This window comes from Heteronotia binoei, chromosome 7 (genome assembly GCF_032191835.1).
Source record: "Heteronotia binoei isolate CCM8104 ecotype False Entrance Well chromosome 7, APGP_CSIRO_Hbin_v1, whole genome shotgun sequence".
Lineage (NCBI taxonomy): Eukaryota > Metazoa > Chordata > Lepidosauria > Squamata > Gekkonidae > Heteronotia > Heteronotia binoei.
In genome coordinates, this window is record NC_083229.1 from 134,672,928 (window position 1) to 134,700,370 (window position 27,443).

The following is a 27,443-nucleotide window of genomic DNA, read 5'->3' on the forward strand; positions in this document are numbered from 1 at the left end:
AAATCGGGACTTCTGTTCAAATAAATAGGATGCCGGAGGGGAACGGGACAGAGGGGTGGGTGCAACTAAGGAAGGGTGGTGACGACCATCCTATGCCCTGCCACCTGGAGCCACAGCTGGGGCAGAACAGATCTTTATGCCTTTGCCATTGGCATGTTCTTAGCTAGGCCCCAGGAGAATTTCTGCATCCGAGACACGTAAAATAATTCTATTTTTGAAAAACATCTGCAGTGCTTTCAAACCATGTTATTATTATGAAGGAAAAGAGCAGGTTTTATACCTCACTTTTTCTCTACCTTAAGGAGTCTCAGAGCGGCTTACAATTGCCCTCCCTTCCTCTTCCCACAACCGGCAGCTTGTGAGGCAGGTGGGGCTGAGAGAGTTCTGAGGGAACTGGGATTAGCCCCCAAGGTTATCCAGCAGGTTTTGTGTGGAGGAGGAGTGGGGAATTGAACCCAGCTCTCCAGATAATAGTCCACTGCTCTTAACCACTGGGCCATGCTGGGTCTCCACTGACTTGCAATAATGACCAGTTCTTTTAGAAGGAAAAGGAATATGAGTCCAAGCCCTGGAGATGAGAACTTACATCAAATCCTTGTAAACGACCAACATTCATCATGTCGTTGCACCGTTTTGGTACTATGCACATCACCTCTACGGCCCTCTGTAGAATCAAATCAGAGAAATGTTAGCATGGCCAGCTCTGGACTCGCCTATTCATTGTTCCCCTTAGATAATTGTCCCAGCTGCCCAGCTGCAAGAGGCATTCTGCAAGCCAAGAGGAAGGCTGGAGACTTCAAGGATCTCCAGACCTGACCTGCAGCTTCCTGGAAGAGTTTGTCTACAGTAGCAGGCAACTTCAGTTCACCAGTCATGAATGAATGAACAGTAACCCGGAAAAAAATGGCACCTGGCCAGACTGGGTTTCTGAAAGACAGTAGCTGGTGGATCAGCCTTGACAGGCAAGACAAACTCTGGGCTACTTCAGCCACCTGCCTCTCCAAAAGCAATGTGACACCTAACAACAACAGCAAATTGTGCACCTGTTCCTAATTCCACCCAGAAAAAGCTGTACCAGTGCTATTACCTAAACAAGGCAATTCATTCTGTCTTCAACGGTCTGCAAGTACTGCTTAGGATAGCCGCTCCCTGCTGAGGCCTGCAGAGACAGAACTGTCTCTTACGGGCAGATTGGCACCCTTCAGAGCATCAGCTGAAGCCAGAGGGAGCTGAGGGCTACTGAAGAACTTCAGCACATCTCTTGTGTTGTGAAGCTGTGAAGGGCTGGGGGGGCCAAGAGACCAAAGATGTTCTTGTAGAATTTGGGTCCTGGTTTCCAGGGTGGGATGGAGAGCAAGACCTGCCGCAGATAATGCTGCCTGTTGAAACAAAGCCATCTCTCCAATGGCACACGGACAAATGCAACCTTCACATCTACTGGAACCATCAAGTTGCCTGGGCCTGTCCTGGCCACTAGGAAGATCAGGTCAAAAGAGTCAAGGCTCTTCAGTCCAGACACAGGCTTGGTATCTGTGCCCTTCTTGGTGAATGAGGCAACTGTGGCTTTCCGACCTCATGGGACTAGGTGGAGAAGGAAGGTACATAAGGAGTCTGCCCTGTTGGCACTTCTTGCTTAGCCCCTCAGTTTCAAGAGTCACCATTCTAGGACGAGGAGGGATCCCCGGCCAGCAAGTCTTGCTGGGCTGTCTCAGTCTTTTGATTTCTCCCCCCATGAAATCCTGCATCCAGCAGCTGAGGAAGAGCACCAAGAACTGATCACGCCCAAGGTCCCTGCAGCAGCTGCTACTGACAGGATCGCAAGGGCATCTGCCTGAAGGACTCAGGAACCACTTAAATGGTACCCAAGAAGAAGACCTCCAGGAGCTCAGAGGGCAGGGATGACCTGGACTTCTGTAGCCCTACTCATAACTCAACCACCCCAAGGACAATCTCGGAGTGCTGCCCTGACTCTCAGAACTGGGCCTTCAGGGGCAATGATGAACCAGCAAGAGCTGCACTGCTTGGTCCCAAGACCCGAGGAGGGGGTTAGTGACAGCTGGCAGCCGTTATGAATGTCAAAAGACAGTCCCAGGGAGGGCCTGCCTTCATATGACCAAGCAAGCCCTGTCTTCCAACGTGTTCTTGGGTTGACACAGATCAGTCTTTGCTTTGCCTGTGCTTAGCTTCAAGTCTGATGACAGACCTTGACGCCTGCTGGGATAATAATCACACAGAAGGTTTCTAGAACTGTTGCAGGGAAGAGCTCCTTGTTCCTAGAGAGCCTCCAATCCAACTCCATTGCACCATCTGCCTCCTACTGGTCAGACAAGAATAGAGTTCATCTTGTGCAGGAGTATCTGGACAAAAATAACTTTAAAATCTCTCCCACACATATTCACACTGAAGATAACGATTAGTGCAGCAACAGTTTTGTAGCCATAACTGTAAAAGTAAGTAAAACAATATTTCTAAATACCTCTAATTCTGTAGTATCAAGGTTTGCCTTTTTGGAGTATTTGAGGAAGTCCTATAAGGAAAGAACAAGAAAAAATGAGTCTCCATTCATACAGAGAAAACTGAACTGAACAGGGGCTTATTTTTTTAGAAGCTGGGGATGATCAAAAATTCTGGATGCATGTATTGCTCCATTCTAGAGCTTTGAATAAGCACAGATAATGCCCAATTAGTGGAAGATATCCCCAAACACTTCACTTTTGGTTGTCCATCTCTTGACTGTTCTATAATTGCTACATATTATTTTCTTTTACCCTTTTCAAGTCTGAGATTTGCTCCTTCCAGAAGCGGGTCTCCACATTCTCCAAAATCTGTATAATCAGTAGAATTCTTAACATTGTTAAGCGGAGAATGAAATGTCCAGCTACTTTCCTGCCACACACTCTCACGTAACTTACCTGAAGTGGACACACAATGGTGGAAAATCAGCAGCTGCAGGGAAATTTTCTAAGAGAGGCCTGGCCTGCCGCTTAAGCAAGCATACTGCAGCTTGTGTTTACTGCATTTCCCTTGTTCTACAACAACATCAACTCTAACTGATTTGTCTGATTCTCCCCCTTGCCTTTCAACCAAAAAGAATCCCCAAGGCGGCTTGGGGTAAAATCAGCAGCTGAAATGAAATCAAGGTCCTCCTCTGCACCAAAACAGCCTGCTGGAGCTGCCTCTCCGTTCCCCTTCCCTCACTGGCCCCAATTCTTGGTGTTTGTTCCGGCTGCGCCCCTTTGACTGCTGGCCACTGGCTGGCCGGCTGCTCATTCCCGCTCTCCTGCCCTCCCGGACTCTTCTGCCAGACCTCATCCCAAATGTCTCACCTTCAATAACAGCTGGTACTTCATGATTCTCTGCACTGGTTTTATTAGCAAGTCTGTGAGCTGAAGTCGGTGTCCCAAACGTTGCTTCAGGTCCTGGAAACGGGGAAATCAAGTCCAAAGGCATTGTTGTTAGAACTCCCTCTTTTGAGAGATGGTCTTTTCAAAGACAGCAGCCTGGGAAACTGCTGAAACCTGCTCTGAGGGATTGTTCGGGGCATTATTTCTGCTCTGACACCGCTTAGCTCTCTGTTTTATTTGTGTGCATTTACACAAAAACGTGGCTTTAATCTTGACTTCCCTCTGCCCATACCTGAATGAAAAAATTAGATTTGTTTCATTCAATAAATCAGCAATTTTACATCCTTTCAGGCTGAGTCCAAACCCGACAGTTTTGGGTGCACCGGAAGCATCCCTAATCAGGCCGGTTTAAAATGGAGCAGACTCTTCCCAGCTCCCGCCTGAGTTGCCCATCCCCCGTTGTCTCTACTCCGGAAGAGGTGACAAGTGGCAAAGCTGGCTCCACTTCAGTCCGATGAGCATTATTTAATATCACTCACCCAGGGATACCAGCCATAGCCTCTAGTTTCACATAGGCAGGTACCTTCTGGATGCCACTTAAAAAAAAACAGTGTGAAGGTTTTTAATGTGTGAAGGATGGCAACCCATTTGGGGAGCATCAAACCTCCGTTGTGCTATATTTCATGACATCGCTGACTGGCTGGCCAAATTACTTTGTTCTTAAAATTTTACCATTTCTCCCCGATGAAGTGTTGGGCTAAAAAGAATCTATCAGCACTGTAAATGTGTAAGGCTGGGATGTGTAAGGACACTTCACTACTGACTGGATGCAATAAAGGGAAATCATGAATGACTCATGAATGACAAGCACCGATAACTGTTTCAATTTCAATTTAATTCCTTCCCTGAAGCTCTTCAGGTATGTAAAAGAAACTAGAGATATAAATTAAGATTACCATGACAACCATAGTAAGACTCCAAATTTCCTTTGTCTTCTACCCCCCCCCCCCCCCCCCGCAAACAATAACAAACCATCTGGTTCTATGCTGTAACTCAACTCTGATTTAAAGTTTGGTACAGACAGCAATTAAACTTCAGAGCTAACAGGAGGCAAAATAACAACCAGTGAACTAATTCAGCTCCAAATCCCAAGGAAAACAGTAGATCACATGCAGCAAAGGTTGGGAAGGTTGGGAAGACCCACTCTAACCGGAAAGTTCTTATTTTCTTTGGCACATACCTCAAAAAATGTATCAATGTATTCCGAGACAATATGCTCAGACTTTGGTTTGTTTTGGCAGTAAACTATGTACATGTGCAATCTTCTCTCCTGGGATGGAGGGGAACAAGAACAAAAACAGTGTTAGAGGCAATTAAAGAAGCAGCGTTCATTGAAACAGCGGCTAATAATCTAGGCAAGCCTCCTCCAGGCAAATTCTGCCTCTCCTCCAAGCAGGCACCTCCTCTTAGGCTGGCGGGGAGAAAGGGAAGGGGGAACACGATGCCCGCAGACCCGCCAGCAGTGGCTTCTGTGAGCCACCACAGCCTCCTTGCTAGTCACCATCAGCAGGGGAAGTCCTGTGGCTTTCCCATATGCAGCACTCTTAGCCAGGCAAAACTGCACCCTGAGACGGAATCCATGGAGAAGGTAATATTTTGTATCACTTGAGTAAATATTTTAGGTACCTCCCACCATCTGATTACACAATGGCCATCTATCATCGCCTGCTAAAAAGTCACGGGAGATGCTGGATTACTAGTGTTTGAACGCCATCTTGCTTTAATTGCTTAAATTGTTTAACTGTTTTATGTCACTGGTTTTTACTGTTTTCATTATGCTGTGAGCTGCCCTTAGGCCATTCATGGGGCAGGGGAGAGGGAGGGAGGGAGGATACAGCTGACTGATCTGCCCATGAAAATTCTGCAGCAGTAGTTTTACAGCCTGTCATGGACCCAAAAGGCAAGGACTCCAGCCTGCCTGCTGGCCCAGCTTGCTGGTTGTGAGCCCAGTTCATGCCAAGAGAAGAGAAGGCCTGCCCTGACCCCTCCCGAGTGTGCTGGGGAAGGCGGCTGGTAGTGGCAGAGGCCACCTGGCTTCAGGAAGCTTGTTCATCATCACTGACTTTTCCCATTCAAGACCTGTGGTTTGAATTTCCAAAGCCAACAACAGTTGAAAGACACAATGTCCTTGATGTACATATGGGAATTCTGAAAGTGGACAAGCTGAGCAATCCCTGCAGAGGTCCCTGTGAGGCCCCCTGCTCCTCTCCCTCCCGACGACTCGACTCGGGAAGCTCAGCCACCAGAGTCAGCTGGCCAGGGAAGACTCTGCCTCCAAGCAGGCCGCCAGTCTTTTTGGCTTCTCTTCCCATCAGGGAATCTGATCAGGCGGAGCTGGGCCACTTCTCAGACAGTAAAAGCAACATGCAGCCCAGTGAGAGATCAGACCCCTCCAGTTCCTTCTCACTGGCAAGCATGGAGCACCTAAGGAACACAGTTTGCCCCATCAGGTGACCAGAGAACTATGTTGGCAAGCTGCAAAAGACAACAGTGGGAAGCTCATGGTAATCAAATACCTTGTGGCAAAGAGATCACTGGATGTGGCAGCCTCCTCCAGAGCAAGGCCAGAGGCAACTTGTGTCATGGTTGGCCAGACCAAAATGTCCATCCAAAGGAAGCAGGGCAAACAGAAGCTGCAGGACATGAGCTGAAAGCCGAGCAGCTGCCACAATAGTGAACTTTGTAGGATGGGGAAACAGCCACTGAAGGCCAGGTGTGGACAGAGTTCATAACAGAGAAGTCCAAGTTCTATGGACTCTGTAAGCCCTGCCTTAGAATAAATAATGTAAATTGGACAGCACAGTTTTGATAGCACAATTTGCACTTTTCCATCCAGTTCACCCAGGGGCTGCTTTGCAGAGGATGGAGGAAAGGAGGGTTTGGGCTCAGAGCTGAACTGAGCAATACAGAGAGGAGAAAGCAGCAGCAGCAGCAGCCCCTTTCCCCCCCTCTGATGCTTCTAGGCTTTTGCTAGTCAGATGCAGTGGCCACTTCTGGGTCTCTGCAGCCACCTTCTGTGCTCGTAGATGGCAGAGTCCACAAGATACTCAGCTGGATTTCAAAGGGCCCTGCAATGAAGGCTGTTGCTGCCTTCTTGCCAGGCCGCTTCTGATCACAGAGGGTCGCTGCACACACACAACAAGCCAGAGTGTGGCTTCCCGGGATGAAGAACTGGGCCGCTTAACTATCCTCCACCTCCTCCCCACAGCTACGATTACACTAAATGCTGAGCAGAAACGTAAGTGAGACAAAGTAAATTTAGCTAAATACAAATCAATAATCCATCAATTTCAAGGGGGGTGTTAAAGCTGGTGGATAACTGCAAAGGCTGTTTGTCTGCTGACAAACATCCAGATTAATGTTCAAAACCCTTTCGGGTAATAGAACAGAAGATGGTGATACTTACATGTTTAACAAAAAGTGATCCTAGTTTTTCTGGATCCTCAAGGCACTTCTCTAATTCTCCTAAAAAGAAACTAAAGAGAACAAAAACATTTATATTAATTGTTTCTGCTTTACCATCATGGATGCCATCCCAGAGGCTTCTGCTGTGGAACAGCCGCCATCTCTAAGGCTCCCAATAAATGCCTCACTGGGCCTGCTCCACTCCAAGCAGCTGTGGGGGGGGGAGGTATTCTTCAGAAGTTCATTTTTATTAGTTGTGTTAGGCAGCTTCTAGGAAAGCATGATTTGTCTACACACACACACACAAAGAGCAACACAGCTCTATCTGTATAAAGGGCAGCCACACCCACATCACAGAACGAATAATAACCCCAAATTCTGTGCTAGCCTCATCAAGATGGTTAATCTCACTGACAGACTTTCAAACCTGAGTATAGTGAACTGAAGGATTATCTTTAACTAGCACGTGTGGGGAAACGAGGGAATTCCTACAGTGAAAGATAAGAAGCTGGCTCAAATCCAAAGTCTGTCTATTAAATGGCAACAGCCCCCCCATCAGATGTTATAGAAGGAGAAGAGCTGGATGATTATTTGGATCTCCAGCGCAGCTCTTCCACACAGAATCTGCAGGCATCACTACATCTGCTCTGGGATGCCTTGAAATGTTGTAAGGACTTCCAGACAGTTATTCTTGTCCAGAGAGGATCCAAATAGAAGGCTCTTAAAATCAGGTCTAAACATATTTTATTTGGCTTTAGGAGCCACCCCAAAAATCCAGGAGCCAGACTTAGTTTTCAGCCTTCAGGCATTTATATTTTAGTTACCACACTTCTCATTAATGTTACCATAAAACCTAATCCTAAACTCTACACGGTTTTTTGGTTTTTAAAAAAGGTATAACAGAAGTGTTGTATAGATAAATATGGGATTACCCCTAGTGGTTACCAGAACAAAAATTTAACCTCTGGCTCTCACCTGGATGTAATTCTACTGAGAACCACCAAATGTCTGATGGAAATTACCAGGTGCCACAATGGAACTGCTGAGCCCAGGGCGGGGGGGGGGGGGGGGGTTGCACTTGGACTGACAGTGCCAAGAGCCTCAGCAGCCACAAAAAGAGGGGGTGTGAAGCCTTCTGCCCCCAGGTTTGCTTATTTTATTTGCTGGATTTCTACCCCACCCTTCCTGCAAGCTGACTCAGGGCAGCCAACAACAGAAGTTAGTAGACATTAAAAACCAGTTAACACAGGGGTGTCAAACATGTGGCCCAAGAGCTGAATCAGGCCCCTGGAGGGCTTCTATCAGGCCCCTGAGCAACTGGCTTTTGTCTGCTTCCTTCTCCCTCTCTCTTGCTTCCTTCTGCATCTCAACTTGCTTTGTAAGGCGTGCTCAATCACACAGAAGCTACAAAGCAAAACCTCAATTTTCTCCACTGGCTGAGGCTCCCCCCCCTTCTGCTCCCCTGGGGAAGGAAGGAAAGAGCCAGAGCTTCCTTTGCCCAGTTCCCTGGACCCATGGGACAGATACAAAGGAAGCACCTTTAAGACGAAAAAGTGCTAATGTTTTAAGCATGTTTTATTTTAAGTTTTCTTTAGTCATGTTTGTATCCTTTAAAAAGTTTATGCTACCTAATCTTAAAAAGGTACACGCATGGCCCAATAAGGTCTTATTTATGTCAGATCCGGCCCTCGTAACAATTGAGTTCGACACCACTGAGTTAACACATAGATCTTAACAAAGTAAAACAATATAAAACAGCTAAAAGATGGCAAAGCATAACTACAATCAAACACAACATGGTCCACATGGGCAGGTGGAGGAGCAGTTTTCCAGCAGGAAGGCCGGATAATTGTGTGTCCACCGCCTCACCCAAAGGCTTGGGGGAACAGCTCTGCTTTACAGGCCTTGTGGAACTGCAATAAGTTCTGCAGGGCCCTGATGGCAGGTGGGAACATGTTCTACCAGGTAGGGGCCAGAACAGAGCAAGCCCTGGCCCGAGTTGAGGCTAAGTGGCCATCCTTTGGGCCAGGGACTGCCTGCAGGTATTGGTCAGAGGAGTGCGAGGTTCTTGGGGGGGGGGGGGAATTCTCCGCTTCTGTGCAGCTCTCATCAACTCAGCCTCTTTGAGTTAGGATCATGTTTTTGTTAGAACTAACTCACAGAGGCTGAGTTGACGAGAGCTCTAAAAATGACTGGCTGATTGATGCACCAGCAGCACAGAGCACTCCTCATCTGCCCTCTGAGGAACTGCCACGAGAGCAAAATCCATCAGAAGCGGTCTGTTCCCACTGCCAAAGGACTCAAACTCTCTCATCATTCTGAGCAGTGATGTCAACTTCCACAGAAGTACCAAGAATTAATTCTGTTTTATATCAAACAACTGGATTTCTAGCTGCAGGATTCGAGCCAAAACTGAACTCCAAGAGGGAGGCGGAGGGGAAAAGGGAGAAACTTTGGGAGATCCATCCATTACCAGTTCTTCCTCTTTTCAACTCCGTGTGAACAATCTCTCCCACTTTCAGCAACACCTCAGCTGAACCTTTAAAACCTTTTTATGCAAACTGGATTTGTAGAGCGTGATGTTCGAAGGGGAAAGTGAGGTGTTTTAGTGCAGCAGTTCAATGGCTAACATGAGATTAAAAGCTGAAGTTATGATTTTAAAGTAGGAACATACTCCCTGTGCCAGTCATATATCTGATGTATGTTGCCAAAAACGATTTTGTCTTTCCCTTTCATGTCATCAGGAACACCATCTTCCTTCATGAGTGCCATGTAACCCTGAAATAAGAGGGAAATGGGCATGGGCTCACCTTTATGGAACTTTAAACATTCTTATGCAACTGACCATATACCATCATGCAACCTCAATGTGCTTGCTTACAGCAGGACTGAACTGATAAGAACAGCCCTGTTGGATCAGACCAGCCTCCTGTCTCACACAGTGGCCAACCAGTTCCTCTGGAGGGCCAACAACAGGGCAGAGAGGTCTGCCCTTCCCTGATGTGGCCTCCTGGCTCTGGGATCCACAGGTTCCCCTCAGTCACCACGGCCAGTGGCCATCGACAGACTTCTCCTCCATGAATCCATCAAACCCCCTTTGAAAGCTATTTATTTCGGGGGCCATCACTACATCCTCTGGCAACAAATCCCACATTTTAATCCCTCTCTGGGGAAAGTCCTATTTCCTTTTGTTCATCCTGATCCTCCTGCCCATCAGCTTCATTGGATGCCCTCAAAATCTAGTATTTTGGGAAAGGGAGAAAAAGTTCTTTTTGTCAACTCTCTTCATTCCACACATAATTTTAGAAACCTCTCTCATGTCCCCCCCTTCGTCGTCTCTTTTCTAAATTGGAAAGGCTCAGACTCTTCAGCCTTTCCTTTTCCTAATCAAATATGACTGTCTGGGAATAATTTAAATTACATGAGTGTTGAACAAAGTAGTCTAAGCACTCGTGTCATTCAATTATTCCCAGACTTGCCATTTAAAGAGCCAAGTATGAAACACAGAAAAGCTGCAAAAGAGACCAAAATGAAACCTCTGCTTGCAATCTGATGTCAGCACAACATCATGCTGTGAGGTCAGAAGCATCTATCCTGATAGCTCGGGGTTGGGATCAGGTGGCCATTTACACGCAACGCAATACTCTGCTCTGTAAAACTGACTGCCAAATTTCACAGTTTATCTTACGTTAGTTTCATTATGTTATGTTCTTATGTTACCAGACTTTAAGGACTCCCAGAGTGCTGTCGTTACTATTTAGGTATAATTACCAGCAACACCCAATAAAGCACCCTACTGTCATTCTGAAGTACAAGTAACGGTTCTGATTTGAGATGGCCATGCATTGCAGGGAAGAGGTTAACACCCAGGATATCTGGGAACAACTCGGAATGCCCCATTTCCCCACGACTGCAAGGGCACAAGCACAAAGGAGCTGTGTTGTCAGAATCGACACAGGCAGAACCAACTGCAGTTTGGCTCCCAACCACTGTGCTGAGATGGTTGTTGGACTTCCTGCATTGACAGTCTGGTGGCTCAAGCTAAACGCTTCCATGTAGTTATGGACCACACCCATGACCCTTGGGGAATTTAGCAGTCTGAGACAGGCTCTTGCAGAAGCAAGCATCTTCTCCTATGCAAGGCTTGTTCAATGCAGTCACTTTCTCTAGTGGAAAAGTTCCACCAACTACAGAAGCTATAGATTAAGCTACACATATACTGCGATATAAGTGTAGCTTAATCTATAGCTTCCGTAGTTGGGAATACGATTTTCAGGAACTCTTCCCAATGGCAAACTCCCCATAGCCCAATAAACACCAGGACAGATAGCTATTTGTTCCCAAATCATAAGCCCGGAATAGCAACAGCCAAGATAAAGTATTATCTTGGAACCCAGTTTTAAGGCATCAAGCGTAACTAAGGTCCTTGACACACTTAAGAAACGGCTCTTGGGTCTAGTCACAGGCGGGTTTATTAAAAGGAGTTTCAGCTGTCCATCCTAAAACAGAAAGGCTGGCCATTCCACGGCCTACATTCCTGCACAAATATTCAACAGAGTTTTCCACTGACAGCATATTACCAAGCCATTCTTAAACATTTGGCAGCTTATTTTACAGACAGCTCAAGAAACAGTTTGCAGCACTGATCTCTTCTAGGAACAGAGAAGGTGATTGCTCCTCCCAGGTTTCAGAGTTTACATGTCCTGCATGCCGCAGGCACTGAAACCAGCTCCTGGTCGGAGATACCATATTTGGAATGATAGCTAGCACCTTACCAGCTCTGGACACTGGTACAGCTGTTTACCTTTTACCTGGGGATTATCACAAGCCTTAACCAAACAAAGGAGATCCATTCAATGGAAAGGCATGATAAAAGACTAAGGAGAGACTTCTCAGAGCAATGCTGGTGAGATCATCCAGAGAAGACTGGGCTGGCGTGCTGCTTCAGGTTCAAAGATTTAAGCTGTTCTGAGCAACAGAAAAGGACCAAAAGAAAAAGCCTGACACACACCTCTACCACATAGCCAAGGTCTCTCACATAATCTCGCTCGGTCTCCACCAATTCTTGTAGAACGTAGCTGCAAAGCGAACAAGATTTAGGGAGAAATTTACTTAAAGGTGACACTATAAATGATCAATGCTTATGTCTGCGGACAGAAATAACATTTTAACCAATTAACTAAAACCAATGAGGGCCAATTTTAACCAGCGAAGCTAATGTTTGTTTTGGGAGGGTGGGGAGAATGCTAGTGCTAGTTAGCCATGGAACATTTTTGCAAATTAATTTCTCACAGGGTGTCTTATCTCAAAGCAGCATCTACAATGAAGCTTTTGTAACAAGCAAATTTATTCAAATATAAACCAAAAGTGTCTACCTAGTGACAACCCTACAAATAATAATGTCTATGCTTGACACATTTTCCGTTGCATAAGCACCTACTCTAAGTGTGTGTATTTTTGGCAGTATATTGCTGTTGTCATAAGACGTTTACTTTGCAATGATGTAGATGATAGTCGAGGCTTTTCCGCATCCCTCTTAGCCGCAATATGGGCTGGCTGCTCACACCACTAGGCATTTCTTCACCCATCAGCCCATAATCCCTGATGATGCCTTCTCTCCATGAGATCCTGCTCTCCACACCCAAGGCCACACCTCTGGTAGCTTCCAGCCTGCTGTCTCCATTACGACATCCCACTTGACATGAGAAATCCAACTTCATTCTGGCATTCCGAGGGGGGAGGGGGCTGGTTTTGGGCCCTCCCATTCCCCCCCTCCTTGTTCTTGTCTGAACTGCTGATTCCACCCAAATTTATTTTGTGGAAGTGGGAGTAATTTGGCAGAGGCTTTTTGGGGGGGAGTGGCCCCGTGGCGCAGTGGTAAAGCAGTACTGTGGTCTGAACTCTGCTCACGACCTGAGTTCGGCGGAAGCTGGATTCAGGTAGCCGGCCCAAGGTTGACTCAGCCTTCCATCCTTCTGAGGTCAAAAAAATGAGTCCCCAGCTGGGGAAGGCAATGGCAAAGCACCCTGTAAAAAGTCTGCCGTGAAAACGTTGTGAAAGCAACGTCACCCCAGAGTCAGAAACGACTGGTGCTTGCACAGGGGACCTTTCCTTTCCTTTTTTTTTGGGGGGGGGGGAGGGGAGAAAGAAATTTTAGGGATAATCCTTGCCATTTTAAAAACAAACAAACAACAATAAAAAGAAAAAAATAGTAATTTATTGATAGAACTAAATATTATGGATGGGACCAATTCTGAGACAGAGAGCCGAGGATAAACACACATTTTTTGCTGCATACTTATATTAGAAAGTAGAGTTTACAACCCCCAAATGCAGAGAAAAAATGTCCTTAAGCAAAAGGGAAAGGAAATGAAGTTGGCAGGCAGGACTTACTGTCGCCTTTTTAAAGAGCTGGACTTCCGTTCTTCCATCTCATCCATGGGCGAGGAGGAGGAGAGAAGAGAGTTGTCCGAAGGATTGAACGACGGGCTGCTGCTGTCCCCTTCGACCATCAGTGAACTCGGACGATCCTCCAGGGCCTACGAGCAGCGAATATCGAAAGACAATGGGAAGGGAAGAGGCACTTAGTGATTTTTGAGAACATTAATTGAATTTTTATTGAGAAGATAAAGCTGCAAATATTGACTTTTGATTTAATATGTAATTTAGCAAAGGGTTAGTTCATTAGATAAATAGAGGGTCAATTATAATAATAATTATTACATAGTTTTGGTTCATCTTGTGTTAAGGTAACTAACTTTTAGTGAAGATTCTATAATTGGGAATTTTGCCTTTATTTTTTTAAATTGTTTTAAGCACCGGTGGAGGTCATGAAATCGAGGAGGTGGGGGGAGGAGGAAATTTTGTAGTGTATTCGTTAATATCTTTTAAGTATATGTTTGAGGAATACTTTTCAATATATTGCAAAAACAATAAAAATTGGTTTACAAAAAAAAAAGAAGTGACTGAAGGGTTTTTCTTGCTGACCTCTTTTACAGAGCATGGGTCACAAGGTTAGATTAGTAAGAGCTGGCCAACACCTCCAGAATAGTCCACTTAATGTACAGTTTAATAGCAGGCATTTAACCAACATTAAGAACATGACTAACACTTTAAAGTTTTAATCCCAACCAAGACTCGAATATTTAAGCTCTCACCATTGCATCCAAGATTTAAAAGCTACTCTGATATATTATAAGCTTAGGACCCAACCCTCCCCCAGCACACACAGGTCCTAGAAATCTTCCCTCCATTAAAAAAAAGAGAAAAAGCTTGTCTGGTTGTGTAAAAGGCAGGTCATTTCTACACTCTGAGGCAAGACCTTCACACACTGCTTGTGGGTGTTGCTAAGAGCATCTGGCTTCCTGCTACTGGAAAGCAAGGACTGCACTAGCTGGACTCACCATTTTGCTCTTCACCAGCTCTTCTATTGCACTGACAAGTTCTGCTGCACTGGGAGTTTCTGAGCTGGTGGGGCGCACCAGGAGTCGAGAAGATGTCTGTATGATGGAGAGGGGGAAAAGAGACCCACAACATGAATGAGAGCACACAAACAGGCTTTTCTTTGCTGCTGTTGAGGTATCTTGCTAAGCAGCGAAATACATTTCCTTCCATCTCTTCCTCATTAAAACAGTACCAGGGTTTTACCAGGACACACAGACTAACTTTGGTATTGATCAAGGTTAAGTTGCTTGCATCTGTTTTGTCCATTCTGAATAGCTGGGAGGAATTTTGTGATGTTCCATAAGCAACTGGATGCCTGGGAAACATCCCTGCATAGGTTTCATTTTGCTTGTGCCTAAAGTTCAACACACCCGAGGCACCGAAGTGCCGGAGGGCCTTCTTCTCCCCCCCCCCCACCCAGCCTCTTCACTTTAGCCACTCTCTCTTCCACACATCAACAACAGGGGGAAGGACCACACAAACCAAACTGTGGGATACTCTAACACTACTAAACAGCCAATCAATAATTCTAAAAGGGAGCAGGGTCATTTTTGCTCACCATTCCTTGTGCCATCGATTTCCCCCAAAGGTAAGTGCAGGGTCTAGAAGATCTCTGGCCCCATAAGCTACAGGGTGTCAATTTATGGCTGCAATTGAGGATAAAAGGTGCTGACAGCAAAGGATTCTGGGTGGGGGTGGCGGCCACTGAAGTCAGCTTTAAATAATTTGCAGACATGCATGCCTGTTTGCTGATTACACGTATTATTAAATAACTGGAAGCTAAACAGGGCATGGCAATATGAACCTCACTTCATATTAGGACAGCACAGACAGACAGCATGCAAGGCGGGGGACACTGGGCTTCACCACCGGACAGAAGCATCCAGCCCATGGGCATAATGCTGCAGAGCAGGGGACTCGGCTCAACCTTTCCTATAGAGGCAGAATATAATTGCCCCATGATTTAAATAATACCAGGGAGTGTGCTGTAATTGGCTTTCATGAGAGAGGAACACAGGTAATGGGGAAGGCATGAGAACACACAAGGCACACTAAATGGAGAGGTAGGGAAACTGAGCCAAAGCAGAGATGGAACATAAATCAACATAATGCTAAAGAAAGTGGGGGGAGGGGGGGTTGGAAAAAAAAGAGAGAGGGGAAAAAAGTAAAAATAATTAGTTGAACAGTAACGCAGCAGCTGTCTTTGCAATTTCTAAAATCCAAAACAAGCAAAACACTGAAAAGCTACACTATAAACAGAGCAAATGAAGTGTGGAGTAGCACGGCCAAAGAGAAGAACTAAAAAAGGGTGCAAGGATGTTCCAATGACAGAAGTGGTTATTTCGTGACACACAGACTAACATGATTGGAGGGAATAGATGGACACAGATGACAACCAAACCTGCCCCCCGCCTTCCAAGCAGACTTGGAGAGGGGGCAGCTCTGCCCCCGACTCTGCCATGGAGAAAGGCTCGAGAAGCCATGAAATAGCATCTCAAAGAATAACAGTTCTTAACATTTGCAGTGCAATACCTGCAGGGTGAGGGAGGGCCCTTGATACAGGTGCCCTCCTGCAGTATCACAAGGTAGAAAATTCACCTTCACTCCTGGACAGAATTTAAGAGGCAGAGGGGACAGAACGGATCCATCGATCGATACTCCCTGGGAGGTTTCCTTCTCCTCCGGGGTTAGGAGGGCGTCTTGGGAGGGGTGATCCCCACCAAGAGCTCAGGGAGGCAGGACTCTCTCTCAAGGGGGAGTCGCCCTGGCCCACTTGGGTTACTTCATGAGCTCATGATCCCAGGAACGGGACAGAGATGAAATAACAGCCACAACAGGATAAGTCACTGTTAGAAGCGTAACAGATGGTAACCAGAGAAGAGATACGAGTGAGGCTGAAGACGGATGAGAGCCAGCAGCCATCTTCCCCTGCAAACTGATCAGACAGGCTTGGTCAGGCTCTGGATCTTGCTTTTGCAAATGCTCCTCTGGTTTGGAAGGGTGGGGCTGGGTGGGACAAGATGCCCTCCTCACCTTAGAGCAGAAGGGACCCTCGTGGAGGGCCCCTTGGAACAGGCCTTCCAAAAGCCGTGTCCCAGCGATGGGTGGGAACTGATGATCTCCTATCAAGCCCTGCAGCACTCTACGCCCAAAGGCAGCAGCAGTTGAGGAGAAGGAACCAAGTTTCTGGCATCTGACAAAAGTTGAGACTGAAGATCACACTGCTGTCTTGCAGGTTTCCTCCACTGTGGCCTGATGATCCAAGGCTGCGGTTGTGGCTGCACTGCTCACTGTTGGGAGCTAGTCTGGTGTCGTGGTTAAGAGAGGCAGACTCTAATCTGGGAGAACCGGGATTGATTTCCACTCCTCCTCCACATGCAGCTGGTGGGTGATCTTGGGCAAGCCACAGTTCTGGCAGAGCAGTTTCTGTTAGAGCTCTCAGCCCCACCTGCCTCTTAGGGTGTCTGTTGCGGGGAGGGGAAGGGAAAGGAGATTGTAAACTGCTCTCAGACTCCAAGTGAAGGGTGGGGTATAAATCAAAAGGAGGATTAGTGAGAGTTGAAAGAATTATGTGCAGCTTCCGTGAAGGCAATCTGTGGACTACAGGAGCATTGTTCTTCCTTCCATGGGATGAAGCAGAAGATATAAAAAGATATCTAACTAAGGGGTGCCAGCTACTTAAGGTAGGGCCATAACGACAGCTGCTATCTGGCAACACAGAATGGTCATTTGTAGCTCTGGACAAACATCCTCTTGGGGGGGGGGGCAATTGATGGCAAAGGGGTTCACATGCTTGCACTGGCACCACCTTGAGGTCAGATGGAGCTGTTCCGGATCCAGGTGCCAAACTGCCCCTGCTGCAGTATTTCTGGGGTGGCTCACGGAAATCTCCCAGGAGGACGGAATGGAGAGTTCCACCAAGGATGGAAACCATGGCTTGTGGGGCCAATCTGGAGCCACAAAGATCACCTCAGCCTCCTCCTGATCACTGGGAGGTGGGGAGGGGTGTAGAGTAGGCCCTTGGGCCACAGAGACTGAGATGGTGTCTGGAGAACACATGGAGTCACTTGATGGCTGGGTGACAAGGCAAACAGTGCCACTTCTGGCATTCCAGATCTAGCTGCAATTAGTGGGCAGATCACCCATTTGAAGGAGAATTTGTTTTTGTGGATGGTCTCTCTGCCTGGACAGTTGGGGATCTCCGGATGTGTTCTGCCGAGATGGACCACAGGTATTTCTCTGCCCAGAAAAGGAGAAAAACCTCCCCCAATATCAGCCTTTGGCTGAAAACCTGCCTGTCCTGATGAGCCTGTGCTGGGCCCTAACATCCGCCTGGAAGAAGGTGAGTGCTTTCGTGAAGGCTCTGAGTTCCAAGGCATCCATTGTCTTCTCCTTGGACATCCTTGGATGAGATGGCTGAGTGGTGATGCTCCCCAGCCGCAGAGACTCTTGGTCTGAAAAGTGACACTTTTGTTTTGAGCCACAGCACTGTTCTTAGGCTTGCTGCTGGTTTATTCTTCCATGTTCCTCCAAGGAAGGTGCGGGGAGAAAGAAAAACCACAGAGACAAAAGAACCCAGAGAAGGTGGCATTCTGGGCCAGCCCCCCTACACCTCTTTGGACGAGGAGACGCAGGAAGCTGCAGCAAGACCCACCAGAGAAGGCGGAGGCTCCGTCAGCCTGCAGTCGTCAGCGAGCCACGCCCTCAGTCCTGCTGCCTGGATTCTCCAGCCCTGGCCAACCTCTGCAGGACCAGAGCTGAGAGCCCTGTCAGCTGCCCAGACACTGAGGCCTTGCTCCTGTCCCTGGATGACTCTGCAGGCTGGGCAGCTGCACCTGGCCTTGAATGACTCCTGGGGAAAGCAGCCGGAAAAGGGAGCGCCAGCAGGGAAGCCACTTGCACAACTCTGCTTTGCTGTGCTTCATGCTTCTGTGTGCCTTCTGGACTGTGACCTGGCTTGTGGTATGATGCTTGGACTTTTGACCCTGGACTGTTTCTGGGCTAGGCCCATTGGCCCAGGTACCTGCCTGAACGAGGACAGATGTGAAAGAAGGAAGAACAAGCTGGAGCAGTTAGGAAACCCTCCATCTAGTATGAAATTGCTCTAGAAAAAAGGCATGTAAAAAAGGGCAAAGAAGCTTTGGCCCAGCCCCACACTCCCAACCGGGGCAGGAAGCAAACTAAGCCAGGACGACTCCCACCTGGGAGTCAGGAAGTTGAAGTGTTTCGTCCTGCTTCCCTAAGCAATTAGTGGGAATCCCACTCCAAGATCCTCTCCTAACCTCAGAGTGAGAAAAGATCAAGTTGACCTTTTTTTTTCAAGTGAACACATGGGATGAGGTGTCATATACTACTGTCTGGGAAACAAGTAAGGCCTATTTTAGAGAACTGGTTATTAACTTTACAGCGAACAAAAGACGGGAAGACTCTAAAGCCCAGGCAGAATTGACGGCTCTAATCAAACAAAAAGAATCCCAGTTAAAGGCTAATCCCTTACAAAAGGATGTTAAAGATGAAATCAGGAAATTACAACATAATCTTCACTTAACAATGCTAGAGGAAATGGATAGGAAAATTGCGTATTCCAAACAACATTATTTTGAGAACGCAAACAAACCAGGAAAGTGGTTAGCTTACAAAATCAGGAAAGAAAAGGAAAAAAAGACAATAAAGGTATTAAAAGATAAAGAGGGAAGACATAAATCGCGAATGCAAGATTTAAAGACAATAATAAAAGACTTTTATACAGATTTATATAAAAAGGTAGACATAGTTAAGGAAAAGCAAGAGGAATATTTAGCTAACAAATTATCGACAAAACTTTCGGAAGATAAGATAAAAATATTAAATGATCCGATTGCTATATTTGAAATAGAAGAAGTCTGGTCTAATCTAAAGAAAAACAAAGCGGCAGGTCCTGATGGTATTCCTGCAGAATACTATACTACCTTTAAAGATATTCTTATAAATCATTTTAAAAGTTTAACTGAAGAGGTCTGGCACTCTGCAAAGCTGCCTGAATCATGGCGACAGAGTAACGTTACTCTCATTCCTAAAATGGGTGGGCAAATGGATGATATCAGATGCTATCGTCCAATATCCTTACTGAATGTGGATTATAAATTATACTCCTCAATTCTGGCCAATAGGTTAAAAAAGATCTTAAATAATTTAATTCACCCGGATCAAACAGGTTTCTTACCAACCAGATATATGACAACAAATATCCGTATTCTCGCAAATGCTATGGAATACTTCGAACTGTGTCGGGACAAGCAAGCGGCTTTTCTTTTTATTGACGCGGAAAAAGCATTTGACAATTTAGACTGGAATTTTTTGTTTGAAATCCTTAAGAAAATGGACTTTGGGAGGGATTTTGTTAAGAACATTCAAGCAATCTATGACAAACAGACAGCCAAGATAGTCGTCAATGGTGACTTAACGGGAGAGATAATATTGCAGAAAGGTACGAGACAGGGCTGCCCGCTATCCCCTCTGTTATTTATCTTGTCGCTGGAAGTTTTAAACAACGTGATTCGGAGGAATGTCAAAATTAGAGGAGTTAAAACAAAAGGAGAAGAGTACAAAGTTCTGACATATGCGGATGACATGGTCTTAATCCTTCAAGATCCTCTAGAATCAGTGGAAGAGGTCCTGAAGGAGCTAGGGGAATACGGCGAGGTAGCTGGTTTAAAGGTGAACAAACAGAAATCGAAAATTTTAACGAAAAATATGACACGTCTAGAATCTCAAGAGATTGAGAAAAAGACGGACTTCAAATTAGAAAAAAAAATAAAATATTTAGGTATACCTATGACCAACAGATGCAGTACTATATACGAAAATAATTTTACTCCACTCCTCAAGGAGACGGAGTTATTGTTTAAAAAATGGAGTAATTTAGGACTATCCTTTATGGGGAGGGCTGCCCTGATTAAGATGAGTATCCTTCCAAAGGTTCTATTCTTACTACAAATGGTCAACTTTGCAGTTAGAAAGCCTTTTTTTGCTAAAATCAACCAACAGTTTAGATCATTTATTTGGCAGGGAAAGAAACCTAGAGTTAGGTGGAAAATTCTAACCGACACGAAACAAAATGGAGGTTTGGCTCTCCCGGACTTAGAAGTCTATCACCTAGCATGTACGACCTTATGGTTAAAAGATTGGGTAGTCTTAGAGAATAACCGCATTTTAGCGTTAGAAGGATTCGACCTGCAGGCCGGTTGGCACGCTAATCTCTGGTATTCAGAAAAACCTCAGAGTTATTTTAAAAATCACCTGATTCGGAAATCCCTCTATGAAGGTTGGATTAAGATTAAAAGCAAAATATATGGGGAAAAAACTCCCAGATGGATTTCACCCGAAGAAGCTTCCGTACAACCTCAGTTGTGGAAGCCTTCTAACCCGATTAGATATATAGATCTTCTCGACGATAAGGATAAATTGAAAAGGAAAGAGGAGTTAGAGGCCTCGGGATTGAAGATAGATTGGTGGGTAATGGTACAGATAACCACAAAATACAACAGAGACAAAATCGCAGGATTCACCAAGCACAATTTTGATTTTGACAAATTATTACTGTCGGGACCACGTAAAGTAATTAAGAGGGTGTACAATTATGTATTACAATTGAAGTTAGAGGATGAAATGGTCAAAGAAGTGATGATAAGATGGGCTAAAAATTTGGAGAAAAACATTACTTTAGACCAATGGGCCCTTCTTTGGAAAAATAATTATAAAATAATTAAACCGGTTAATTTTAGAGAAAATTTTTTTAAACTCTTCCATAGGTGGCACATCACGCCAGTTCAATTGAGTAAAATTAATCCTTCTTTGTCACCGAAGTGCTGGAAATGTGGAGTGCGGACAGGCTTGTTTTTTCATCTGTGGTGGTCTTGTGAACTAACAAAAAAGTATTGGGTTATGGTGCACAGACTATTAAGAGAGATATTAAAGGCAAATATACAACTTAAGTCAGAGATAATGCTACTTTCATGTGTTCGAAATGATATCTCACGCGAAGACGAGCATATCACAGTTTATATTCTGACAGCGGCCAGAATACTTTTCGCTAAACTGTGGAGACAGAAAGGTATCCCACAACAGGATGAATTAATCCAAAAAGTATTAAATGTTGCCGAAATGGATATTCTGTGTAATATGGTAAGAGGAATGTCGAAATGTGAGGCTATTAAGAAATGGGAAAAATTTTATGTTTGGCTTGAAAAAAAATGACTTAGAGGGAAGAATATATAAAAACATTTAATTTTTATTGAAGTACTTAAAGGTAATATATGGGACGGTAGACGATACTTGTTTTGCTGTATACCACAATCAACCTCGATCAGTTTATTTTGTTTTTGTAATTAAGTATATTCTGGAGTAAATAAAATCTTTAAAAAAAAAAAAAGACTTTGCCTTCCATCACCTGCCCTCTTGCAGTCTCACTCGAAAGCTTGATGCCAACGACTGCCCCTCTGTCCCTGGATGAAGCGGCTTTACAAGCATCATCTGGAAGCAGGAATGTTTACACTTTGTACTTCTCCCAAGAATACTGACCACAAAGCACCCTCGGAGAACACAGAAGGTTACCGGCATAGACTGTTTGCGCTCACTGTCACTCTATGCCAACTGAGTTCACCTTGTCAGAACACAAACACTCACCTGCTTCTGGAACATCATTTGAAAAATGTAACCCTAAAATCATAGAGTTGGAAGGGACCTGCAGGGTCTTCTAGTCCAACCCCCTGCACTATGCAGGAAACCCACAAATACCTCCCCCTAAATTCACAGGATCTTCATTGCTGTCAGATGGCCATCTAGCCTCTGTTAAAAAACCACCAAGGAAGGAGAGCCCACCACCTCCCGAGGAAGCCTGTTCCACTGAGGAATCGCTCTAAAGGTCTGGAAGTTCTTTCTAATGTTGAGCTAGAAACTCTTTTGATTTAATTTCAACCAATTTGTTCTGGTCCTACCTTCTGGGGCCACAGAAAACAATTCCACACCATCCTCTCTAGGACAGCCCTTCAAGTACTTGAAGATGGTGATCATATCACCTCTCAGCCGCCTCCTCTCCAGGCTAAACATGCCCAGCTCCTTCAACCTTTCCTCATAGGACTTGGTCTCCAGGCCCCTCACCATCTTCGTCGCCCTCCTCTGGACTCGTTCCAGCTTGTCTGTATCTTTCTTAAAATGTGATGCCCAATACTGAACACAATACTCCAGGTGAGGCCTTACCAGAGCAGAGTGAAGTGATACCATCACATCACGTGATCTGGACACCATACTTCTGTTGATAAAGCCCAAAATTGCATTTGCCTTTTTAGCCACCGCATCACACTGTTGACTCATGTTCAGTGTATGCTCCACTAAGACCCCTAGATCCTTTTCGCACATACTACTGTTAAGACAAATCTCCCCCATCCTATAACCATGCATTGGATTTTTCCTACCTAAATGCAGAACTTTACATTTATCCCTGTTAAAATTCATTTTATTGGTTCCAGCCCAGTTTTCCAGCCTGTCAAGGTCATCCTGTATCTTGTTTCTGTCTTCTACTGTCTTTGCAACCCCTCCCAATTTAGTATCATCTGCAAATTTAATAAGCATTCCCTCTTTCCTTCATCCAAATCATTGATAAAGATGTTGAACAAGGCAGGTCCCAGGACAGATCCTTGAGGCACTCCACTTGTCACTCCTCTCCAAGTGGATGAGGAACCAGGTCCCAAGTGGTCCCAAACCACTTAAGACCCTGAAGGTCAAACCCAAAACTTTGAATATGATTCAGTACTCAACCGGAAGCCAGTGCAGCTGACGCAGCGCTGGTTATATGTGTGCCGTTCATGGCACTCCTGACTGCTGCATTTTGAACCCGCCAGTTTCCAAATCAGTCTCAAGAGGCCAGTGTAGAGTAAGTGGGGGGAAATTTCCTTGGGGAAAGCTGAATATTGGCTTTAAAAAGTAAAGGTTCTAGTCATAATGGCTGCAACGATTTTTTGGAAACATCTGTTTCTGAATTAGCTTGCCCATATATGGGGCAGGCTCAAGTGCTCTGGTCTTCCCCAGGATCTCCACTTCAGCTTGCCCAATTCAGAGCAGGACTATGACCTGCTTCCACGGCACCTTCATGCCACCAGTGTCCTGGAATCTGAAGAGAGACCACTTAGGTCACCACCGTGCATTAACTGCTTCAGTCTCAGGGAGCCCCCCCCCCTTTGCCTACCTTGTCATCTTGTGAGTCTGGCTGAAGCAGGCTGTGTTGCTGGATGGCCATCGGAGGGGGAAGTGGCACGGCGTCAGCCCCTTCCTCCCCCTCTTCCTCCCCACAGCTCTGCATGCCCGAGGAGGAGGACTTGGAGAGGGTGCCGCTGCTCAAGCCCTCGTTGCGCCCTCTCTGGAAAAGGAATAACAAGAAGCAGACAGGGATATTTCAGTTCAAACAGCTTCACGTACATTTTCTTATGAACCTGATGGGGGTGTGGGGGGGGGAGGAGGGGAGTGGCTCCCACAAGGCCCAGGAAATTCATACTCCCACCTCAAACTGGATATTCCTGGTTTACAGATCAGACTCTTTTGCCACCAGCCACACCTCCCTCAAGAATGCCAGGCCTGTCAGACTTCCATCCTGCAGGCCACAACCAGCCTGCCCAGGGCTTTGATCGGGCCCACGGCTCTTTCCTCCCCGCTTCCTCCTGTCCTCATCCTTGGAAGTTCCTCGGGGAGTAGTCTCTCTGGACACAGAGACCTTAATGGAAAATCCATTCCGCATTTCCCTTGCAAATCTGTCTGCGCTGCAATGTATTTCAATGGAGTGGAAATCGAGTAGTTTCATTTTTGCAGAAAAAGCTCCTTGCAAATAAAGGGCTGATGCTTTGAGCCAGCTTGTCTCTGCTGAATGGACCTGTAAACTTGTGCTAGTGAGTACTCCAAACTCAGAACCCACAGCCAAAAGGGTGGTATTATACTGGAGAGCCATTGTCAATCTCAGTAGACCTGGGAGTGGGGGAGAAACTTGCAATGCCCAGCCATTTCATGTTTTCCTAGAGGCTCAGAGCATTTTATATTTTTAATTCATATTTTTAGTTTCTGCTATGATCCTTATGCTTTTAAAAATTGTATTGCCAAAACCCACTATTCCCCCACCTTTCCATTTTAAACAAAATATCACAAGAGTTTTAAGCATGTTTGTATTGTAATATCTTTAATTGTGCTTGTCGGTATCCTTTATAAAGTTTATATCTCCACTACCTGGCATTACATTTAATGACATGCATGGCCTGGCCCCACAAAGTCCAATTTGTGTCAGACCCGGCCCTCTTAACAAATGAGTCTGACACCCCTGATTTAAGTCTGGATCCATTCAGATGACTGAAAGCTTTGCAGGCCGAGGTTGTTCTAACAGGCTTCAACTTTCAGCTTAAGAAATGTTTAGTGATAGAAGAAAAGCATCACTTACTGAGCAAGAACAAAACGGGAAGCCTGTCTGCAGCAGCAGAAAAGAGGAAGAGTCCAGGAGCATCTACCTGAAGTGAACGAGTGACTCACAAAAGCTCCTCCCCTCCCCCAAACGTTGTTACTCTTAAGGTGCTCTCCTGGACTCTTACTCCGTTCTACTGGTCAGGAACGAAACCTGTGTAATACCTCTTATTAGAACCAGCCACGCTGACACCAAACATTCTGCAAGATTTCAAACTCACCAGAACTCTTCATCAGGCTGGATGTTACAATAAAAAAACCCCAGAAGGCTGAAAAGCAGATTTTTCAGGCAATGGTGTGATGACCTGATGTTGCCAGTGGTCAAGCCATGAACAACAGCCATGCTGATAACAAATGTGTATTTAAATGGGAATCTTACACAAAACAGATGTTTGTGCCATTGTTGCCTTCCAGTTCTATATGGCAGACTGCCTCCGCCCTTCCAGCCAAGCACAACAGGGAATTGCTGCCTTCTCCTATGATGGCCAGAGCCATCCCCTCTGCCTGGCACAGCTCTCCAGGGTGGCCAGAGCCAGAGAGGGGTCTCCCCCATCAGCATTCTTTTCACCGGTGATGTCTGGGATGGAATCCTGGGCCTTCCGTGTGCATAAAAGATGCTTTCTGAGCCACAATCCCCCTCCGAGACACAGCATCAGCCCCAAAGGAGGACAGGGAAGTTACAACGGGATCAAACCCGTGTACCAAAGTAACTAAAGACCAATACTGTCTGTACTAAGTTACTAAAGAACAAAACTGTTTCCATACTGAAAGCAAAAATGACCTCCAAAAAAGTTACACATAAAATTGTTTCCTGCTATTTTTTTCATAAACTCTATTAGCTGGCTATTATTATTTTTTTAAATGACTCTCCAGGGCAGCTTTACAGACCCCCTGTGCAATGGTGGTCTGGAGTCAGATCTCACTCATGAAGATCCCCGTGTGAAAATATCCATAATGTGAAGCAGTAAAGCCTTTCCAGATGATTCTTTCCATTTTGTTATACGGAGTGAAATATCACAGCACCGTATTTGGGGAAATCAAACAGCCACATACGTTTATGGCTGTACAGAAGTTAGAAAACAACATCTCCTCCTCTCACTAGTCATAAAAAAAACGGGACAAGGAGGAGTGGCTCCCCCAAAACAAAACGATCAAAAAGAAAGGGAAAAAAAGGGGGGGGGGTGTCTCAACCTTGGAAACAAATCAAATAACCAAAAAGGGTTAATTAGGGGAGCCTCAAAAGAAAAGGGGAGACATTCTTCCGGTTGGTCTCTTGGTTGCTCATCCAGTTATCCTCCTGCTCGTTTCCTGACTGAGCAGCGTCTGGTTCTGAGCCCTGTGCCTCCTCCCACCTGAGGGTCAGAACTTCAAGGAAGCTTCGTCAGGTAAGAATTCCCACTTTCAACTTGATTGCAAGTCTACAATATATATTAAAGAGGAGGTGACTTTCTGATATATGAGATACTTGACTATATGTGAATGTGGCAATTACTTTCGTCATCATCAGAAGCGGTTTCACTGCACTCCTGAGAAAGGCAAGCCAGCCGAAATGTTGGTTTTTGTTGTACTGTTTTCTTTGACCAACTGTACATTTGTAGTAGAGTTATTTTTATGGTGCATGTGTAATGAAAACTCATTTGAAGCTCTTAAAATTATGTTTAGTTTGAGGTTTGATTAATCAATCCATTTTGGATATTAGATTTGCTTTCTGAATTGAGCCCCCCCGCCCTTCCCACCACAGCCAACATTCCTAAACACCAAAACTAACACACCAACGCTCCAATTCCAACCTGATGTGCCTGGCCAGAGCGAACACCTGTGTGAAACAGAAATTTCCCCAGAGCCCCTACCTCTTCCAGGGTTTCATCTTGTGGGGTAGCAGCACTGTCATCCGAGTCCTTCTGAGAGCCAGCATCGGCGCTCTTGCGGACCTCGCGGCTCTTCTTGTGTTTGTGGGCCAGCTTCTTCACATGGCCATCAGCCTTCCCACTGCTAAGCCGCCTGACTGGGCTGGTGAGCCATTTCCTCAGGGTGTTGCCAGGGCGTTTGGGGCCCGGGGAGCTCTGGGCACCCAGCATGTGGGGCTGGAGCGACGTGACTGAGGCAGGAGGGCTGGCATCATTGCTGGATACTGAAAGAGAATCTGAACAGGGAAATGCCAGACGATCAAACAGAGGAAAATCAAAAGTACTTTTGCACAAAAAACTTAGCTCTCATTTAGCAAGGATCTGATCTCTATGTTGAATTCTTGGGAGGATCTGCAGTGCCCAGAACAGAGGAAGGAAGCGACTGTGACAAATATTTCTAGTTCTTTAATTACAAGCAAGTCCTTAGCCAGTTTGGTGTAGTGGTTAAGTGTGCGGACTCTTATCTGGGAGAACTGGGTTTTATTCCCCCACTCCCTCCACTTGCACCTGCTGGAATGGCGTTGGGTCAGGCAGAGCTCTGGTAGGAGTTGTCCTTAAAAGGGCAGCTGCTATAAGAGCTCTTTCAGCCCCACCTACCTCACAGGGTGTCTGTTGTGTGTGTGTGGGGGGAAGGTAAAGGAGATTGTGATCACTCTGAGACTCTGAGATTCAGAGTATAGGGCAGGATATAAACCCAATATCTTCTTCTCCTTCTTCTAGCCGGGGAGGGGACTTCCTGCCCAGTGCCCCCAACCTTCTCTCCTCCTGCCACAGCCTGAGGGATGAAAAATAGGACAGGAGCAGCCAC

General features: G+C 45.8%; 1 protein-coding gene across 4 annotated transcripts in view; it reads right to left on the minus strand.

The window, feature by feature from the left end:
• Nucleotides 1–27,443, minus strand: part of TRIO (trio Rho guanine nucleotide exchange factor) — a 287,901-nt gene that overhangs the window by 45,827 nt on the left and 214,631 nt on the right. For 3 of the 4 annotated variants that reach the window (XM_060244315.1, XM_060244316.1, XM_060244317.1), the window contains exons 35-45: nt 26,579–26,871; nt 23,476–23,646; nt 14,213–14,308; nt 13,203–13,348; nt 11,821–11,887; nt 9,484–9,587; nt 6,811–6,880; nt 4,585–4,674; nt 3,327–3,419; nt 2,477–2,527; nt 587–664 (exon numbers count right to left, since the gene is read on the minus strand). In XM_060244315.1, coding sequence (XP_060100298.1) covers nt 587–664; nt 2,477–2,527; nt 3,327–3,419; nt 4,585–4,674; nt 6,811–6,880; nt 9,484–9,587; nt 11,821–11,887; nt 13,203–13,348; nt 14,213–14,308; nt 23,476–23,646; nt 26,579–26,871 — 1,259 coding nt within the window. Of the gene's footprint in view, nt 1–586; nt 665–2,476; nt 2,528–3,326; nt 3,420–4,584; nt 4,675–6,810; nt 6,881–9,483; nt 9,588–11,820; nt 11,888–13,202; nt 13,349–14,212; nt 14,309–15,288; nt 15,365–23,475; nt 23,647–26,578; nt 26,872–27,443 lie in introns of those variants that run through there. The other variant, XM_060244318.1, reaches the window with a different exon arrangement.